The sequence below is a fragment of the Marmota marmota genome, unplaced genomic scaffold (genome assembly GCF_001458135.2).
Source record: "Marmota marmota marmota unplaced genomic scaffold, marMar, whole genome shotgun sequence".
Lineage (NCBI taxonomy): Eukaryota > Metazoa > Chordata > Mammalia > Rodentia > Sciuridae > Marmota > Marmota marmota.
In genome coordinates this window covers 36,479,833-36,500,883 of record NW_026000082.1, presented here as the reverse complement: position 1 = coordinate 36,500,883, position 21,051 = coordinate 36,479,833, and the positions used below count along the sequence as shown (strand labels likewise).

At 42.4% G+C, this 21,051-nt stretch overlaps 2 protein-coding genes across 2 annotated transcripts in view; one reads left to right on the top strand and one right to left on the bottom strand.

Annotated features, from left to right (window-relative positions):
• Clic4 (chloride intracellular channel 4) overlaps positions 1-6,849 on the top strand; it is a 60,011-nt gene extending 53,162 nt beyond the window's left edge. Inside the window, exons 5-6 of the mRNA XM_015485496.2 lie at positions 2,555-2,736; positions 3,425-6,849. Of these exons, the coding sequence (XP_015340982.2) occupies positions 2,555-2,736; positions 3,425-3,589 (347 nt within the window). The 3' untranslated portion in view covers positions 3,590-6,849. The remainder of the gene's footprint in view (positions 1-2,554; positions 2,737-3,424) is intronic.
• Positions 6,850-9,119: 2,270 nt separating this feature from the next.
• Positions 9,120-21,051, bottom strand: part of Runx3 (RUNX family transcription factor 3) — a 64,257-nt gene continuing 52,325 nt past the window's right edge. Inside the window, exon 6 of the mRNA XM_015484783.1 lies at positions 9,120-9,183. Within this exon, the coding sequence (XP_015340269.1) occupies positions 9,120-9,183 (64 nt within the window). The remainder of the gene's footprint in view (positions 9,184-21,051) is intronic.

Sequence of the window (21,051 nt, the reverse complement as noted above, 5' to 3'; positions counted from 1 at the left end):
TGCAGTGATTAAGACATTAGTTTTTTATTTATGGATTTTAAAAAGTGAAGGCAAAATAGACATTTTAAGTAAGCAAAAGCTGGATATTCATTCACCTTGGCAGAGCCACACTAAAAAGATACTAAAAGTAGATTTCCCATAGAGAGAAAATAATTTCAGGTTCAAACACGTAGGAAAAAAGGAAAAACAAGAAATAGTGTAAATATAAATGAGTACTGTCCATACAAAATAGTAATGCCTTCTAGAAATTAAAATGCATGTGTAGTTTTAAAAACTGACAATGTTGCCTACAGATCAGGAAGTCAGGTAGTGGGGTTAATTGTCCTAAGGTTCTTGCCTGGAAGTCCTAATAGTTATGATTAAATTTTAATAAGTCAAAGAAACAGTGGCTGGTAAAGAAATGTATAATTACCTAATAGAGGGGGAAATGGGGCAATAATGTGAAAAATCTTAATCCTAAAAAAGGCAAAAGAAAAACAAAACAAAACAAACAAAAAAAAACAAACCAGAACAGGTGGCATGTAGGAAACAGAATGTAGGCTGGGATTTAGCTTAGTTGGTAGGATATCTACCTAGCATGTTTAAGGCCAGGGTTTAATCTCTAGCAAGCACATTAAAAAAAGAAGAAGAAAAGAAAAAAAAACAACAGTAAAAATGTGTTGACATATTTAAACCAGATTTTTTAATGATTACTTTAAGTATAAATGGTTTAAATATTCCAAACAGAAAATTTATGGGATAAACAAAAATGAATATATTTATTTGTGAAGCATACAGAATATTGATCCAGGAAAATTGAATATGAAATAGTATGAATGCTAACCAAAAGAAAATGCAAATTTACACCAATATTGGACAAAGTAGTTGATTGTTTTTTTTTGTTGTTGTTGTTGTTGCTGTTTGTTTGTTTTTGACAGAGTAGAATTTAAGGAAAGAAGCATTATAAGTAATGAAGCATGTTTCAAACTGTCTTAAATTTACCAGGAAGATAAAATACCTCTGTACATTAATAAATAACTAACATATACATTTTGAAATTTACATATAAAGCAAATCGACGAAGCTAAAAGAGAACTCACAATCATAGACATTTTAACTCACCCCCTTTGTAACTATTAGAATTGCCCAAAAGAAAAAGTCAGTGAGAAATTGAAAGAACTGAACAGCACATAAACAAATTTAACTCTTTGAGTGTGTGTTAGTGTGTTATCCAACAACTTAGGAATATTCTTTTGTTTTCCAAATGTACATGGCATACTTATCAAGAGTGACAGTAAAGCTCTGTCAAAAAGCAAATCTAAAAAGCTTTCAAAAAATGTTGAAATTGGTGGTAAGGTGGCACGTGCCTATAATCCCAGCGGCGTGGGAGGCTGAGGCAGGCGGACTGAGAGTTTAAAGCTAGCATCTCAGCAACTTAGTGAGGCCCTAAGCAACCTAGCGAGACCCTGTCTCTAAAACATAAAAAGAGCTGGGGTGTGGCTCAGTGGTTAAGCACCCCTGGGTTCAATCCCTGGTAAAAAGTTGAAATTATAAAGCATGTTTTCCCTGGCCAAAGAAAATAACAAAAGTATAGCTAGAAAGTTTTTACTTGAAAATTAAGTAGTACATTTTAAAATATCCCACAGATGAAAAAAGAATGAAAATATATCTAAGTTTGTCAGATGTGTGTGGTAAAAGCTGTGTAGAGAGGGATTTTGTGGCTCTAAAGTGCCTATATTAGAAAAGAAGAAGAGCTAAATATTGGTAATCTAAAAATATCCACCTCGAAAGTTTAGTTGGGGGGTGGGAAGAGATTAGCAAGTTAAACCCAGTAAGGCAGAGGAAGGAAATGATAAAGGGCAGAATGTAATGAAATAGAAACAAAATTGATGATCCTTCACAAGCAGTCCCCAAATTAGAAATGAGACCATAACTAAGTTGCTAAGTCTGTCTTTGAACTTGTGATCCTCCTGCCTCAGCCTCCTGAGCTGCTGGGATTACAGGCGTGCGCCACCACGCCCAGCAAGTTGTAGCATCTTCATCTATTTGACTCTTAAAGACACTCTTGATTCAGTATTATAAATCCAACTCTTTAATCTGACCCTTGTGCTTTTTATGTAAGATAGTGCTATTCTTGGCTTCTTGTGTATTATAACACTGCAAAATCCCTAGGTTTTCTGCTTGAATTGTTTGTGCAGGTGTTGATGTTTCTCAACACATTTCTTTATGATAAATCCAAATATTTCTGGTGGAACAGGATTTAAACTTGAAAACTATAATCTCTGTCTCTGCAAGAGTTTCTTATCTAGATTTACGTTAATACACTTGCCCTTCCCCCCTCATTTTTGCAGTTTAGGCATCCACCTGTTGGGCCGCAGTGTGTCCATGTGTGGGCATTTGGTGATGAACAAGACTTTACAGGGACCACTGCCCGACACTCTGGAGCTTGTTGTCTCTTTACTTGAACAGGAGAGCGGAGCCTCGCCCACCTAGCTCTGCAGAAGAGGTGTCAGAGCGAGCGTTTCTCCTTAGGCGTAGGTCTTTTGTTTCTTACAGTGTCTGGTCTTTCTTTCAGCACTGGAGAGGGGACTCTTGAAAACACTGCAGAAACTGGACGAGTATCTGAATTCTCCCCTCCCTGATGAAATTGACGAGAACAGCATGGAGGACATTAAGTTTTCTACGCGTAAATTCCTGGATGGCAATGAAATGACACTAGCTGATTGCAACCTGCTGCCCAAACTGCACATCGTCAAGGTGGGCCTGTTGGGGGTGGTGTCGCCGCCCTTAGGCCCGAAGTCGGTTTACCAGGCTAGCACTTCCTTTATGCCTAAAGCTTTTCTGGTGGTCTTCCATACAAGTAGGAAGTCCCCAAATAGTGTCACTCATTGCGGCTTAGGCATAGCTGAAATACCCAGAGGTAATGAAATGGAAAACATGTCTTAAAATTGAGGCATATGATAAAGAGGAATATTTTGCTTATTCTTTTCTCTGAGTAAATATTCAAAAACATAATAGGTAAGTCTGACTGGAGTTTGCTACACTGGCTTCCCTTGTCAAATTCCGCTCTGTGATCACCTGGCTTTTTCTATTCCAGTCAAAAAATACTGAGTGTGTCTGATGGGAGACACTGTGCTAGACAGAACAGTGAGGAGCGCTGGTTGTGTATAAAGCTCTAAGATAGAAGAACAAATCTAAGTAGCACGTGTTTTAAAAGCATTTACCCAGTGGGTTAGACTTAGCTCTGTCTCTGGGGGCCCTAGTGCTCATTTATAGTCGCTATTACATTTCTGAGTCCCTGGTGTAGCTTGCAGTCTTAGTCATTATTTAAAAGTCTAATTAGAATGATGGTGACAGAGACTTAATAATGTGCTCTAAAATCAGACGTGTCTACTTTATGAGACATGGAAAATGTATGTTAACTTTGGATCTCTTTGTATTTCAGGTGGTGGCCAAAAAATATCGCAACTTTGATATTCCAAAAGGAATGACTGGCATCTGGAGATACCTAACTAATGCCTATAGTCGGGATGAGTTTACCAATACCTGTCCCAGTGATAAGGAGGTTGAAATAGCATACAGTGATGTTGCCAAAAGACTTACCAAATAAAATAGCACTTATGAGAGAGATGTCTTCAGATCTTCCCCTAAGAATACGCTTTTCCTAACAGACTGCTCATCTTCCTATAAAGTAGAAATGTGTTTTGCATGAACATGCAGTTATTCAAGATTAGGGTCAAGGATAGACAAGGTATAGTAGTTATCTTAAAGTATACACTCCTAAGCAGTATTATTTTACAATCCTCCCACCCTGCCTGCCTTCCCTACCAGTGGTGTCCTCCTGTCCTCTAACTTGGAGACACTCCATCACAACCCTCCACATGAGAGGCAGTGTGCCATCTCTCTGGAGTCCTCACCATTCTGTGCATAGATGGCAGAACTTTTGAGGTGCAGTGTGTAACTGTTAAGATAGTAGCCGTGACATCGGTCAGCCGCAAGCTGGTGCATAATACGTGGTACATGAAGTATTTATGTATTTTTTGGAATTTTGTAATATTTAGTAAGAGTATATGAAAGGATTGCTACTGTATCAGAAATACTTTCAGTTGAGTCTATCCTAGATACATCCTGAAAGACACCACCGCCAGAGAAGAGCGCCTGCTACAGAAAGTCACTACAAATCCTGCTGTTCTTTTGTAGACAGATTTTTAGTTTTGTCTAAAATCATTTATCCTTCATACAAATTTTAACATCTGACACTATGTGGAAGGTGAATGTTTAGAGGGAGGGATGGTATTCTCAAGATCGCAAGCATTTTTGTCCTTAGAAGAGAAACTGATGGGCACCTGACACTCTAAATGTGTTGTTGGTTGTGTGTGTTTTGCCCAGTGCCATTCATTTGGAAGAGTATCACCTTCTTTATTTTAAAAAGCTCCTTTTTAGGTAACCATACACCCTGCTGTCTGTAGATATTTTTGAGCACTACATACACTGACACATAGCTGACATAGCTCTAGCCGTGCAGTGATTAGAAATGTAAAAGTTAACGAGTACAGAAGTTAGTCTAAAGAATGTAGAGTGGGTTTGTCAAAATGTCAAGTATATTTTGTTTCTAAAGCATATTTAATGTAGATTAAATCTGGAGAGTGCATTATCCATTCTGTTTTGAGACCCATAAAGCACACATTACCAACTCTCGCACCACCCATTTACTGTGGGGCTTTACACAGAAGGTGGTTTGCTCTGTGTAGACAGGTTGAGTGTTAGGGTGAGGGTGTGTTCACCCACTTGGCCTGATCTCAGTCTCTGTGCTTCCTTGAGTTAGATTTTTATGCAGTTGCATTAATTGAGGAATAGCACTCTAGGTGTGGGCTTTTGACTTTGTTATTTAAATTGGAAGTCCTAAATTAGAAATTATTTGTGCTCTAACAAGAATGAACTTGGTGAAAGTGGAACAAAAGTTTGCTATGTATTTTATTCATTTATTCAAAGCAAAACAAAACCAAGGTGGACTTTCTTAGTACTGCTCCAAAGACTGTGGCTGTGACTGTAATAACATTTGTGTACCTAACTTGTTTAAGATGTGCTATTCCCATGGGCTCTTCTTTCTTTCTTTTTATTTTTATTTTTTAATTTGCTTTAAGGATTTTAAGAATATTGCTTTAAGATGGCAATGTTTTCTCCCCTTTGATACGGTGACATTTAGTAAGCACTGGTTTTATGGAAGCAGCCTGACTTTTATAAGCACAACTGCATTCTTTAACCTGTCAGTAATTAGCTTAGTATAGGAAGATAAGAAAAAGCTCCATATTATATCCATTTGGCTCAGGGAGATTCCTTTACCTTACCTTTCACAGTGCTCCTATTGCTGATCAAAAGTCTAAGCCCCCGTCTTGGATGATTTACCTGGTTCCAGAAAGAAGTACTGTCCAGCTCCCATCGAGAGTCTGGGTTGCAGTGGCTTTGGTGGGTGCAGGTGTCCCATCTGCACCAGGGCACAGCAGGCCTCAGCACCCTGCAGTCTTCACGTTTTAAACATGACAATGTGGCCTCCGGGTGATACTGAACCACACCTATTAGCTTAAAGCACGAGGGAGATTTAAGAGAAGGGTGTCTGTTCTTTCAGAGAATGGTGGGCCAGGCAGACAGAGTCGGGTGCCTAGAGGACAGCACTGCCGTCCTGAGACAGAGGTGACCAAGAGCCCCTCAGAAACAGCTCCCTGTGGGCATCTGTTCTCTCCGTTGTTTTTATTCCCCAGTGATTCCACTCGGCTCTCTCCGCCTGTCCAAGAAAGGCCAGTCTTCTCTGACTTTGATGAAGGCAGAATTATTTTTCTCTGTAGAAAGACTGATTTTATTTTTCTACCAAGGAAGTTAGTCAGACATGATTGAGTGGCAACTACATCACTGCTGGTAAGAGCCCGCACAAGTTTTTACTCCATCCTGTGTCTAGGGAGGGAGCCTAGCTCAGTCTTGAGAGACTTGGGACATAACAATGTTCTTGGCAATTCATGTAGTATTTGGCTTGATGTATGGAAATCATCTGATTTTATTTCTACAGCTAAAAAGTAATTCCTCTTCATTTTGTTATACTTCTTTGAGGAGATTGCAGTCTGAATGACAGTCTCACTATTTTCCAAGGACACTGAGAAATTTATTAAACAGTTGGGAAGCTCTGTACTATTCCAGTTATAGACTTCCTTTTTTTAAAATTTAGATTCAAATTTTCAGTAAAATTCAGATAAGGTTTTATTTTTTTGGTAACTTTGGCTTTCACAACTCTAACCCTTTGAACAATCCGTGTACAATTAAGAGATTTCTGATGTTTATTCTTACACTGAGTGGATCAGTTCTAGAATTTAGACATTTTTATTTCTGTTGAGTTTTGAGCCTCTCCAGAGTTGCATGCAGATAGTTTTAAAATTTCTGTGCATTAAAGAAAAACCCATTTAGAAAGTATCTACAAAGTAAAAATGAGAGGAAATAGAAATTATTTTTTTCATGAACATTTTGATACACATTTCATCAACCTAATTGATTCACCAATTTCTTACACTGGTTATAATCAATATTTAATTCAAAGAGAGGGAAGCATTCATTGTTGATATTTATAGGCTTTAAAAATTCCATCCTTTACAGATTATCAAGGTTGGGGCATCCAAAATTATATTTTTATCAAGGGAGAAAAACAAAACTCCCCAAGTCATAATGTTAAACAGAATTTGGAGTATTTTCTTTAGAATTTCCTGAGTAGGCAAATGAAAGCTTATTATTGAGTGCTTGTATTTTCTTTTCTCTCTCTGGAACATCAACACCAGTATATTGCTGGCAGCTATTATATTCAAAAAATAAAATATATTTTCACTATCATACAGTATTCTTTTTTTCTCCCTCATGAGAATATTTAAAAACTTGGGGTAGAAGTATTTTTGAGACTATTTTTTTCTATGAATGTGCAATTCAGCACATTTAATAAGTTAAAGGAAAATAAAATCCATATGATCAACTCAGTAGGTGTGGAAAATAATTCGTTAAAAACTTTCATGAGGGGCTGGAGTTGTGGCTCAGCGGTAGAGCGCTCGCCTCGCATGTGAGAGGCCCTGGGTTTGATCCTCAGCACCACATAAAAATAAATAAAATAAGTATATTTAAAAATGTTTAAAAAAACTGTCATGATACTTGATTATCAAAATAGGACCAGTATTTTAACAAGATGACGACTCCAACCAAGAACCTACCGCAAATGTCATGTAAAAGAAGATTTCTCATTAAAGTTAGGGATAAGAGTTGCCCCATGTCAATTACAGCTACAGCTAAACTACATTTCATAGCTATTTCATCTAGAGACATCTTAGCCAGCACAATAAGACAGTAACAGAATAAGGAATGAGAAAGACGTGACAAAATGACTCCTCTATGCAGGCATATGTGTGTATGTGTAAAACCCAAAATGACCTACAGATTGTTAGGTTAGGAATACTAAGAATTCAACTGGATTTTTATATGCAATACTGAGGAACAAAAGTCCTATTACATACAGTAATAGAGTCACTATATACTAATGTTAGCCACATTAACAGTTAAAGTTGGTAACACTGATTTCTTCTGAAGGAAACCTAGATGATGGAGAAAAAACAGCATGTGAGTGCCTCTTAGAGCTTTTAGAGATTTGTGAATTTATTACTTGTTCTGAAAAACAAAGTGCTTCAAAGGATTGAAAAGACACTAAACCCTAAGCTATTTAGGATCAAATCTGACAAAGGATGTACACTTCCTTTATAGAGAAAATCACCAAATATTGAAAGGCCTAACAGAACTCTGCTCCCTGGACAGGTATACCATGTTCATGGTTGGAGAACTCAAAAAGCAAAAGAATCTCAGTTCGCTTTCCATCACGGGGACAAAATGTAACATAAACAACTCATAAATGAAAGGCTTATTTTGGCGCATGATTTCAGTGCTTTCAGCCTGTGATTGCTTGACCCTGTTGCTTTGGGCCTGTGGCAGCATGTGGCAAAGGAGGCCTCTTCACCTTATGGCGCCTGGTGAGCAAGGAGAGGAAGGGGCTGGGGGCCCCAGTGTCCCCTTTAAGGGCATATGTCCTAAGGTTTCCATCACCTCCCACAGGCTTGCAACCACGCCTTTAACACATGGTCTTTGGGGAGACATTTCAAACCCAAACTATTTTCCAACAAAACCTCAACAATGTTTTGCCCCCAGATAGCCCACACGTGGGAGTGGGTGAGAAAGGAAGCCCGTCCGATAAGATGCAAGGATTTATTAAAGAATAAATTGATGGGCAGGACATGGGAGGCCACAGCAGCACAGTGTACTGCAACACAGCGCAGGGGGCCTGGGTTCAGACAACACAATAACATGCACCAGAACACCACCTAAGCAGGGGAGACTCCCTGGGTCCAAATGCAGAAAGGCAGGCCCTCCTTGTGGCCGGGCTGGTTTCTCCCCAGTGGATTCTGGGCCCAGAACTGGGTTTTGGCCCACCCAGAAGGGCACATTGGAAACCCAGGACACCCTGATGTAAAGCTGATTTTCTTACAGTTGTGCAGTTTTCTGTTTTTTTTTTTTTCCTGAACTCCAGAGCTGCACATGACAGACTAGAAGCTAAGCCGAGGGCTTCTAAAAGGCAGAGGAACATCTCCTGTGATCTCATAATATTAGATGACAAGTTTTCATTAGGGAAAAGGACATGTCCAAAACACACAACACATTTTAGTGATCTAGTGCTGGGGGCGAAAGGGAATTGATGCAAACAGGATCTTTTGGGGATGATGGAATTGTTCTAAATAATGTGGATTATTGATTAGGATCTCGTATCCAGAATATATGAAGAATTCTTACAACTCAAAAAGATAACCCAATTAAAAAATGGGCAAAGAATCTGAATGGACATTTCTTCAAAGAAGTCACACACCTCTCTCTCTCTCTCTCTCTCTCTCTCTCTCTCTCTCTGTCTCTCTCTTTAAAAAAAAAAAAAGTCACACAAATGACTCATAAAACATCTGTTCATTTTCCATGGCTGTAACAAAATACTCAAGGTTGGATATTTGGTAAAGAAAAGAAGAGATTCGCTTAGCACTCGGTTTTGGAGGTTCAGAACACAGCACTGTCCTCAGTTTGGCTCAGGTGAGGATCTTCTGGCAGATGGCGTCACAGTAGCAGGTGTGCTTGAAGCAGAGCCATCGCCTAGCAAGACAGGAAGCCAGACAGAGGGAGGGGCCAGTCCTGCTCTTTTCTAATAACCTTATTTTAAGAACTAATGATGGGTCCGAACGACCGACTGCGGCCTGGGAGCGGAGGCGAGCCCGCAGTCTGGCTGCCTCCGGTAGGGAGCGGGGGTCCGCGGAGAGGAAGATCCATTTGAACCACAGCGCCGTCTCCCTGGGAAGAAAACTCGACAACAATTTCAGCGAGAAAAAGCCCTTCTAGAGCTAAGCCAGAGACTCGGACTTCAAGATGGATCAGCCTCGTTACCTCCAGAGCAGCTGCTTTCTGCACCAAAACAGAGACTTAACACTCAAGAACCACATTCTTCTTCCCCTACTCTTCCTAGTCCTCTTACACTCTCCTCTCCTGTTGGTGATGGAAAACCACAGGGTATTAAAAGTCAATCAAGGGAACCAGGACTTGAGAATTCCCATGATGGTCACAAAAATGTTGAGGTCCTACCTCCAAAGCCTGATTGCAAATTGGAGAAAAAGAAAGTGGAATTGTTAGTAAGTCTATGAGACTTTCATTTTACTTCCCCCTCCCACTTTGTAATTTGAGGAAAGTTGGTTGGTTGGTTGGTTGGTTTTAACATTTTCTCTGTCTTATATTCAAGCCTTGAAATGTTATCAGGAAGCTTGGAAAAGTAGCTACCAGCTAAACATAGTATGAGCGAATTATTTTTAGGCATTTTCTTTTATATCATTCAGTCTTCAGGCTAGCCCTACAATGTATGTTTATTATTTTCACTTTATCTGGTACTCGGAACAGGTGTCCTCTTCCTAAAGCTAATAAACAGCTAGTAATAGAGTTCAGATACACAAATATGTCTATATCCAAAGTCTGTGACCTTTATACTCACCAAAAGTAGTTCTTGTAGGTATTGTACCACTTCCCAAGTTGAACTCACTTTTCACTTTCTAGATGACATCTCCATTGTTTCAGAAAGGAGTATTTATGAAGAGACATGAAGAGGTGGGCCAGTGAGAGAGTGTAGGAAACTGAGGGACTAATTATATAATTCAATTGCACCACTAGATTTCTTTTCTTTATTTACTTAATGTGGTTGTACTAGAAACAGCATACATAATTTGTGGAAATTGCCATTCTGTGTCTTGTGAATTCATTAAATAGCAATAAGGGAAAAAAAAAAAAAGAACCAATGATGGTGCCAAGAGAACATGAAATTAATTCAATTCCTTCCAAGGGCAGTGGCTCCAATGACCTAGTGACCTGTACTAGGCATTGTCTCTTAATGGTTCCTCCATCCACCAGTATCGCCAAACTGGGGACCAAGCTTCCAACCAGGAACACACTGGAAGCATATGCAAACCATGTCACGCACAAAGAAAAATTGTTACCATTTTTAATCATTAGGGGAATGTAAACCAAACCCATGATGAAATCCTTCATCCCACTAGGATGGCTGGACTTGAGAAGGTGGACACCAGTGTGTTGGCAAGGGTGTGGAGAAATGACAACTCAACACTGCTGGTGGCAAACGTGACATGGAGCCATTTTGGAGAACAGCTTGGGAGCGCTTCATATCTACCCAGCACGTCCACACCCAGAAGATTGAAACATGTCCCCATGTCACACACATGGATGCTCCTAGCAGGATACTGAGCAAGATGGCCCAATAATGGAAACAAGCAAGGTCCATCTGATGGATGGATAAACGCAGGTGGAATAGCACATGGTGAACACTAGCGAATCATACAGAGGTGTGGCGTCCACACGGCCGTGGAGGAGCCCGGAAATGCCACGGGCTGCATGAGTTCACTTATTAAAGTGTCCTCAACAGGCAAATCTCCCGAGGCCATGGGTTAATGATTGCTGGGAGCTGGAGGAGATGAGGAAAGCCTGCTACTGGGTACGGGGGTTTATTTTTTGGAGATAAAAATGTTCTGGAATTAGATGATTGTGGAGGCTGCACATTTTGTGAATATACTAAAAATGACTGGATCGTTCAATTTAAAAATACAAACTTTCTGATTCCTGAATTATAACAAAAGTATGGCAAGGGGACAATTTGCCTTGTTAAAATTTTGAACAATTAGTATATTGACAGGTTGAGTGGCAGTTAGTAATGTGGTTTCCTTCCTTGTATTTGAATTACAAAGTTTGATTCAGATATCATCTAAAATATATTTTTAAGAAATAAATGAATTGTGCTGATGGAGGTTCAACTCCATAAATTTATTAAAAGTCATTTAACTTTTCATCTAAAATTTAGGGTGAATTGTGAATTCTGTAGTTTGTAATAACCTCAATACATTAAAAAAAACTTGAAAACAATACTAAGGAACTCACTGGATGGCTTAACAGCAGAAGTCAGGGTTAGTGCTTGAAGAATGGTCAATAGAAACCATTCCAACTAAAGCCAAGAGAATAAAAAGAATGTGAAATGCTGGGTGCAGTGGCAACACCTGTAATCCTAGAGACTCGGGAGGCTGAGGCAGGAGGATCACAAGTTTGAGGACAGCCTCAGCAACTTATTGAGGCCCTAAGCAACTTAGTAAGGCCCTATCTCTAAATAAAATATAAAAAGTTATGGGGATGTGGCTCAGTGGTTAAGTGCACCTGGATTCAATCCCCAGTACAAAAAAAGAAAAGAAACTAAAAACAAAGAAAGCCAGAGCAGAGCCTGAGAGACACGTGGGACCCAGTCTAAAAACACACATATGGAAGCCTCAGAAGGCAGGGGAGCGGCAAGAAGCCATATTTAATGAAATAATGGCTGAGAATTTTCCAAAACTGATGAAAGACACCAACCCACAAATCTTAGCACACTCCACATGGAGTCAAAACAAAAAAGACACTTAAAAAAACCAAACTGTTGAAAACCCTCAAGACAGCCGGGGGAAAAGGAGTTATGTGTAAACTTTGAAGGAGCCGCAATAAAACCAGGGCCTGATTTTCCAGTGGGGACTGTGGAAACGGAAGACAGCGGGATAAAGCTCTAAAAGGCTAAAAATCCCCCCCCTCCCACTAACCTAAAATTCCCGCCTCAGGGGAATGAATCTCAACCATGAGGGCAAAATAAATCCTTTTTAGACAAAAGCTGAAGAGAATTTGGCACCAACACACTGTGGTACCAAAAATATTAAAGGAAGTACTTCCAGACAGAAGAAAAATGCCCCAGATAGAAACGTAGAACCCAAGTAAGGACAAAAGTAACAGGTAGGGGCTGGGCTGTGGCTCGGCGGCGGTGGAGCGCTTGCCTGGCATGTGTGAGGCCCTGGGTTCGATTCTCAGCACCACATATAAATAAATAAAATAATGGTCCATTGAAAAAAAACAAAACCAAAAAAAGTAACAGGTAAATATGGAGACAGATATAAAAGAATGCTCTCTAAACAACAGTAATAATGTGCTGATGACGTACACTCATCTGTTATATGAAATACGTCTCGCTGGTGGAAGGAAGTGGAATTATGTACAACTTGTAGATGTTTACATGGAAAGTGGTAAAAGTACTAATTTAACAAAAGTAGACTAAGTCATGGGTAAATAGTGTATAGTACAAATGAAGTTATCTTAAAAGTCCAAGATTCATGGAGGACATGAAAATTTTAAGAAGTTCAATTTAAAGAAAGCAGGGCAAGAGGACTAAAGGAACTAGGAGGAGAGTAAACTGGAAAGAAGCAAAAGGTCAGCTGTAAAGTCAACATCCTCAGTGATTCCATGAAGTGTCGACCAGGGCCACAAGCCAACCCTGGGAGCCTCCCCACCGCTTAAAGAAAGCAGGGCCCAGTACTGTATGTGCCACATGCAAGAGCCCTGGCACATGGGACGTTGTATTCAGCTCAAGAATGCACATTCTTTTCAAATGCACATGGACCTTTTAGCAAAATGGGCCACATGGTGACCTCTAATGCCAGCTTCAGCCAATTTCAAAGGAAGGAAATCATAGGAAGTATGTTCACTTATCGTGGTAGAATTAAACTAGAAACCAGTACGTGAAAGATAGCAAGAAAATCCCCAGGATAAGGAGACAAGCACTTTCCCCATCCTGGAATTAATTCTTCTTTAATTTGACAAACACGGGTGCTTATTATGTAGCAATAACTCTTCCAAGCATTTTATATATATCATCGACTCAGTCTCCTTAACAATCAATCCAATTAGATGGAGACTGTCATTCCCATTTTGAGGCTGAGGAAACAGGCACCTGGAGGTGGAATTTGCTTAAGGTCTTTAGGGAAGGTAGCACTATCCGGGTGGTGCTCTGCAATCTTGAGATGGGTGCCTGCTTTTCTCATTAGTCATCTTGGTTCCCACCTCTGACAGCCAAGGTAACTAGGCTGCCAGGTGAGCAGAGGTCTAGCAGGAGCGCACATCTTGCGTTTGCTCTCTGGGGCGAGTCTCCTGCAAACGAGCAGAAGGCAGAGGCCCCAGGCCCAGACAAGCCCTGCAGCCCCCAAGACCATCACCTTCTGCTGAGCCCCCCTGGCTCGCTTTCACGCCACCAGACGGTGCCGTTTTAAAACGACCAGCAGGGGGCGCAGGCTCTCCTCCTTAAGGCTCCACTTCTGCAAACAGGGCTGGGCCAGCTGCAGGACCTCGGCAGTTTGCGGAGCTGTCAGCTCCGATCAGCAGCGTCGCCTGCTTCCTTCCTCTTTATCAGATCTGTCAGGGCTGCTGTGTGTTGTGAAGGCACCTCCGGCCTCCTTCCCTCCTTCCTGTGTCGAACGGACGCTCGTCGGCGCTGCCACTCCTCGACACCTCCGCGCCTCGGGCCGGGGCTGGGCGGGACGCCGATCGCACCCTTGGGGAGGGCTGCGCCCCGCTCGGAGGTCAGGTCGCCCGCGGGCTTTGGCTGCCGCAGCCCCGGACCCTTCGCGCTTCTGCACACCCCGCGCTCGCGGCCTGCGGCGCACAGCTGGAGAAAGCGCTTCGCTGGCAAAACTACCAGGTCTGGGTGGCAGCTGGGTCGCCGCCGGGCCAGGGAGGCCGCGGCGGCTCAGTTCCGAAGGGCTCCTCGCGCGCCTCCCCTAGCGCTCCCTGGGGCCCCAAGCGCCCGTTCCCACACAGGTGGAAAGTGCACCCGCAGAGCAGGTGACTCCAGATAGCCAGCAGTGTCCCCCGGAAAGGAGGCAGACAGGGGCCCAAGGGGGACAGGCAGGCCCCGCCCCGGGAAGAGGCCACTGTGCAGAGAGAGGATGGCGACATTATGCTGCTACTGGGAAGACATCCCTGCCAGTCGCATCCCTAGGAAAGAGGTGGCCTTGGGACCTCATTTGGGGGAAAGAAGGGACAACCGATGACACATCGCTCATCTCATGTCATAAAGTAAGAAATGAGTAAACCTCAGTTTCTTCAAGCGTTCCTGGGTCAAATACCAAAAATAAATTATTTTCATTAAATGCCACGTTCCAGCTACTGTGCTGAGTTTTTTTTTTTTTTAAGCATATTTCAGTATTTTAACGTTCTTAACCATCTATTGGAGGAAGGACGACCATTATCCCTCTTCTTTTTTAATTTAGGAAACTAATGTATAGGGAGGTTAAATAATTTGCCAAGGTCTCACAGCCAGGAATGGGCTGAGGTCATCTGGCTCTTGAGCTTGCCTTGGGCACTGAGTTCAGTGCTGTCACCTCCCCTGTGTTGGGAGCGGCTCCTGTGGCCACTGGCCTGTAGAGGAGCCCTCGCCTGCGGCTCCCACGTGGACTTCCCTAGCAGGGGTTCAGGAGTCTGTGGGGGGTGCAGGAAGGACTGCAGTTTTCATACCACTGCCAAGTGCAGAAGAAGGGGTCCCGTTTGGTTGTGAGGGGACTTTGCCAGGCCAGGGAAAGCAGACTCCCTGTCTCCCTTTCCCCCAAAGCTCAGAGATGGCCTTTCAATCCCCAGTTATCTGCAGAGGTCACTCTAACCCAGCAAAATCCTAATCATGGAAGGGACAAGGGAAGAGAAGCCTGGGGCCCTTTTTACGTCCTTTTTTCTTTGAAAACACTTTAAAAAAAAAACTAGTTTCATTTCATTCTCTTAAATATTTAACTGTAAAAAAAAAAATTATTCCTAAATTCTACAGATTCTTCAAGAGTTCCGTGGCCCCTACAAGAACCTTGAGGTTGCCTACTGTGTGTTTATTTTTGATCAGGAAATGTACATAAATCTAAATGAAGTGGAGCCCAAGTCCCTGACCCACACTACAGAGCTGATAGTCAATGGTTTTGCTTTTTAATGGAATATTTCTGCAATGTTCTAGAGTCACCTTTCTATTTAATTTTGGACATCACCTCTCATTATCTGATGCTTAGACATTCTGGTGACAGCAAGCTGGGTGTACTGCCACATCCTTGTCCCATGAACAACCTAAGGATGGACGACCTGCTCACGGCTCTGTAGTTGGTTAAGTGCAGAGTGGGGGCTCCTAGGATATGTCCTCAGGAAAGGCAACGTATTGGCACAAACATGACGGCCATCCAGTGAGGACAGAGTTGCCACTGGAACCACATCTGTATCTTTGTCCTCTCTTGTTGGCTTTCAGGTGGTTCCCAGACTTCATAAGGATTGGGTTTAACAAATAATCTGTGTGTGAGCGCGTGGGTGCACGCGGGTGTGCACATAGGCTCACAGTGCGGGAGACGAGCCCAGGGCTTGACAGTCGGGAAGCCCACATTCCCCAGCCACCCAACCATCCTGGTGCCCAGGATCTTGATCTCATGTTTAAAAGTATTTTCGTCTGGGGCTGGGGATGTGGCTGAAGCGGCAGCACGCTCGCCTGGCATGCACGGGGTGCTGGGTTCCATTCTCAGCACCACAAAAAATTAAATAAAAGATGTTGTATCCACCGAAAACTGAAAAATAAATATTAAAAAATTTTTAAAAAAGTATTTTCGTCTAATGTTAAAATACACACAATAACTACATGGGATGCTCCAGTGTTTAAAGGTAACACTGTTGTCGCATGCATCCCGGGTGCCAGGCACCGGCAAGCTGTGCCTCCGGAGGCACGTGACATCTGCTTTCCAGGAGCTCAGAGGATCACTTGGGGGAAGAGACATAAACACAAATAACCAGGCGAATAAAAGCAGAGGGTGAGACAGGGTCCCAGGAGAGGTGAAATGCTCCTCCTTCATTCACCCACAAATACTTGTGGACAGATCTTGGCGGATTCATAGAGGAAACTTTTTGTTAGGAAAATCAGAACACCAAGGAGCCTTTTTGTTTTGTTACAGGTTTTTAAATGTCGAAGGGATTATCAAAGTCATTCTGCTCTTTGGAGAAGTTCTGGAAAGTACAGAACAAAGTAAAAGAAATGGAGCATATTTCTCCCCAATTCACTTCTCAGAGGTAACCAATTCATATGGAGTACATTTTCCAGTCTTATTGGTTATAGTTTTTTTTTTTTAATAGCTTATTTTCTTACTGGGCATGGTGGCACGCACACCTGTAATCCCAATGGTTTGGGAGGTTGAGGTAGGAAGATCTCAAGTTCGAAGCCAGCCTCAGACACTTAGCAAAGCCCTAAGTAACTCAGCGAGACCCTGTCTCTAAGTAAAATATAAAAAAGGGCTGGGGATGTGGCTCAGTGGTTAAGTGCCTCTGGATTCTACTTCTGGTACCAGAAAAAAAGAAAAAAAAAAACAACAGAGAACTGTAGCTTACTTTCTATCATGAATCTAAAAGATTATAAGCATTTCCCTGAAATCATCTGGGACACTTGATTTTGTTTTCTTTCTTAGACAACTCAAAGTTATATTACCTTGAGTTACAATTGTCTGCTTAATGTAATTGTACAATTTAAAGAAAGGCACAGCCAAGAGATATTTAAGAGGACACATCTAGATTGAGCTGAATTTAAATCATTCTCCAAATACTACATTCTGTCTTTGCATTGCAATCACTTTGTCTAAAGGCACACAAAAATTAATTAATTGCTTTTAATATGTGACTATGAAATATCAATCCTAGTGTCTCCAATAAAGAATAAAAAATGTTTTCATAGCATCAAGGTAATTAAAGTCATTTGTCAAGACAGTACCCATTGAGACTTATTAGCACTTACAACTAATCCATTATAAACAGAAGCTAATCTTAAAACACAATTCCAGAAAAGTGCAGTCATGCTAAGAACAGATAAGAAGGTAGAAGCCAGTCAGGTGGCACACGCCTGTAATCCCAGCGGCTCAGGAGGCTGAGGCAAGAGGATTGGGAGTTCAAAGCCAGCCTCAGCAACTTAGCAAGGTGCTAAGCAACTCAGTGAGACCCTGTCTCTAAATAAAACACACACACAAACATGGGCTGGGGATGTGGCTTAGTGGTTAATTGCTCCTGGATTCCATCCTTCGTACCAAAAAAAAAAAAAAAAAAAAAAAAAAAGTACAAAGACCTCACAGCAAACACCTGCTAAGCAACACTGATTTTATACCATAGATCTATACAAATAAATAGATGAAATCCTGTCTTTTCTTCTTGTATGGATGCTTAGATTTCTTCCACAAATAATGAAATGCTTTATTTCATGCACTTCAGTAGAATGAATTCCTTAGAAAAAGACTAGAAAAAGTCGATAATCAACTCGAAGGTTTTAGATCTTTTTTTTTTTTCCTTTTTCTACTTCTATCAATTTCTTGATGTGTTTAACCTAAGGAGGAAAATTTTGTCGGGAAATTGAGCACCCGAGTCTAGGAGTGGCTTGGAGAACTCTGACAAATGACACATAGCTCGTGCTGTGTTCTGTTCCCATCTCTCCTTGGTTTCAACCTCCCAGGGCAAGTTACTTCTTTATTGGAGCAGTCTAGAAGTTTTCAGCCTCCTTTTTGGCTCTTACCAACTTGTGGCAGGCAATGGCTCTGATGACGTTTACACCAACCCTCTAGTAGCAAGCTGGTTTCTGAGTTCCTCCGCCTTCCCAACAGCCTGGCTCTCAGCATCCTTGTCACTTTTCAAGGTCTGACTTGTCAACCTTCTCACTTATTATTATTGTGTTTCGCACTGTGCAATTGAACCCAGAGGTACTTTAGCACTGAGCCACATCCCCAGCCCTTTTAATTTTTTTTATTTTGAGATAGGGTTTCACTAAGTTGCTTAGGGCCTCTCTAAATTGCTGAGGCTGGCCTCAAATTTATGATCCTCCTGCCTCAGCCTCCTGAGTTGCTGGGATTACAGGTGTGCACTCACCCTTTTTCTGTTTAACAGGGAGTTCAACTCTATCTTTGACTCCAAAGTGCTGGGTGAGCTTCTTCCAGTGGGTTTCGTTGAAGGACTATTCACTCTGAGATCCTTTTTCATTCTTCAATTTATCTTTTCTGGAGCATTTTCTCTTTTTCCCTATGAATCTTGAGGTTTTCTGTTCTGAATGGTTTTGTATGCAATTCGTGAAATTTCTTCCACAAATTTAAGGGCATTCTGAAGGGCACTCTTCAGAGGCATCTGCACCGGCCTCTGTCTCCATTTCTGGTCTATCTGCTGGGAGACTGGAGATCTCTGCTTCTCTCCGGGTCCCGCCCTCTTCATCTTCCTCCAAGTTAAGGCCCGACTTCTCCAGGGTGGCTTCATCTTCAGAATTCACCAGTCACTTCCGTGTTGACCGGGAGGCAGTCCTCTGCACACCTTTGCCTTGGTTGGGAAGTGACCTCCCAGGGTCCCTCTCATGCAGGACTTCCGATGGCCATAGGTTGTTTACCCAGGGCTTCCAGTCACAGGGATCCCCAGGATCCTCGCTCTCTCCTGATGCAGGACGTTGGGGCTATTGCTGGCTTCCCCTACACATGTAACCCCAGTGGTCATCTTTGGGCATTTATCATTGGCCGTATTTCAACATCTGGGCTTCAGAGGAAATCAGCAGAAACATGAATCAAAAGTGTGAACAGGGGCTGGGGCTCAGTGGCAGAGCGCCTGCCTCGCTTGTGTGAGGCACTGGGTTCAGTCCTCAGTACCACAGAAAAATAAAGATATTGTGTCCATCTACAACTAAAAAACTTTAAAAAAATTAAAAAGTGAGCATTTGAAATACATTTATAAGTATCACCAAATTATTTTCCAAAAAAAGTTTCCTATGCAATGTTTTTAAAGTGCACAGAAACTTGGATTCATTTATTTATTTTTTTAAGCACTTTGATAAATATTGCCAGTGGCTTGCAGACATATTTCCCAGTATACATACCCCTGGCACCTGGGCACATGCCATCTTTCTGTGCTTTGGCTACGGAAGAGGGGTATCTTTTCTGACTTAATGTTATTATTATTGCACTTTGTTGACTCTTAGAGAGATTGCAGCTTCTCCCTCTCCCAGATGTTTGCTGGTCATTTATATGTGTATTTGTTTTTAGTGGTGCTTGATTCGAACCCAGAACCTCACAAAGGCCAATAGTCTTTGCTTTTCCCCCTGAGTTACATCCCCAATCCCAGCCATTACATTACATTACTTTAGACACCTTTGGCTTTTTTATTGATAGATCTGGGTTCTGTATAAAGTAAGGATTCCAGCCATCTGCTTTTGCTATCTGCCGCAAACATGTGCCCAGTTGTTTGCTCTTGAGTTCTGCTTCTGTGTTTTAATCACACTGGAATTTTTTATTTTTATGTGGCACAGCTCTGTCAAACATTTCCTCTGTGGTTTCTTCCACAGCTTTGAAGCTTAGAGAGCCCTTGGCCATGTGAAGATCAGTGGGTGAGGGGAGTTCCCAGGTGAAGAGTGCCATGGGGACTTGGCCCCGGGGGCCAGAGGTGACAATGTATCCAGGAGCATGAAGGCTTGGACTTGTGCTGGGGACCCCGTCAGGGACACTGTGTAAGGCTGCACTGTGGGGTCATGAGCAGAGGGGGAGGTGCGGAAGAGTCTGAGCCAGGGGATGGAGCTGGGAAGGGCTGGAAAACAGAGGTGGTGGCTTCACGAGGAAACCTGACCCAGAGGCCACCATGAAACCCGAAATTACTCATTGCAACTTGACAGATCTCCCCAGTCTCCCGAGGGTGCAGCTGGTTTGGGGAATGGAGGGTGAGGTTTCTGTTCAGATTCAGCACCAGGAAGGATCCTCCAACCCGCAAATTTCCTTCTTCCTTCTCAGCAAATTGATGCCCACTACTTGCTGATCACTCCCTGTGGTTGCCACCGTCGCCCCCTGCTGGGCGTGGCTTTCCCCTGCTGGGCGTGGCTTCCCTGATGGGCGTGGCTTTCCTGATGGGCGTGGCTTCCCTCCCAGCCTGGCTGCCTGGGGCACGTTGCCAACAGACCTCTCCACTTTTCTGCCCTAATGAAAACGGTAGTTTCAATGAGGGGCTCTGCTGGAGAAACCGCGCTTGAACAATCAGTAAAATCTCTGGGAAGGACGTCTTCTGGGTAGCCGCGTTTTGGGTGAATAAATAGCTTCCTCCTTTGAGGTCACCTTGTGGAAAGGTATTATGCTTCCTGGTCCTTTTTCATTCTCTTTGACAAGACAGTAGGATTCGTTCTTCAACGATATACTTAAATGTTTTAAAACTACCCTTAATCCCTGCCTCCCAACACAAACATTCCCCTTTCCTCCGCCTTCCCTGGGCCTGCGGTTTGCAGGGCTGCAAATCATTTGTCCTGACTTTCCTGAGCGCGGCCCCTTCCCTGAGCACAGCCCCGGCCTGTGCCTCTAGATTTTCCTAGGGTGAGAGTGAAACGATCACTTTAAAACATTTGAAAGTTGAAACAAACTTTTTTTTTTTCTATTGAAATATACAATATTTAAATATTGAGACCCAATAATCTGTATGGCGGGAGCGCACCCATCAGAAACAGGATGGATTTTGGCAAACTAAGCACAGCCATTGCCAGCCCCCAGACCAGATGAGGGGACGTTACCAGCCCCCCCCCTACACACACACATCCAACTTCCTGCATGCAAACGTAGCCACCGCCATCATGAC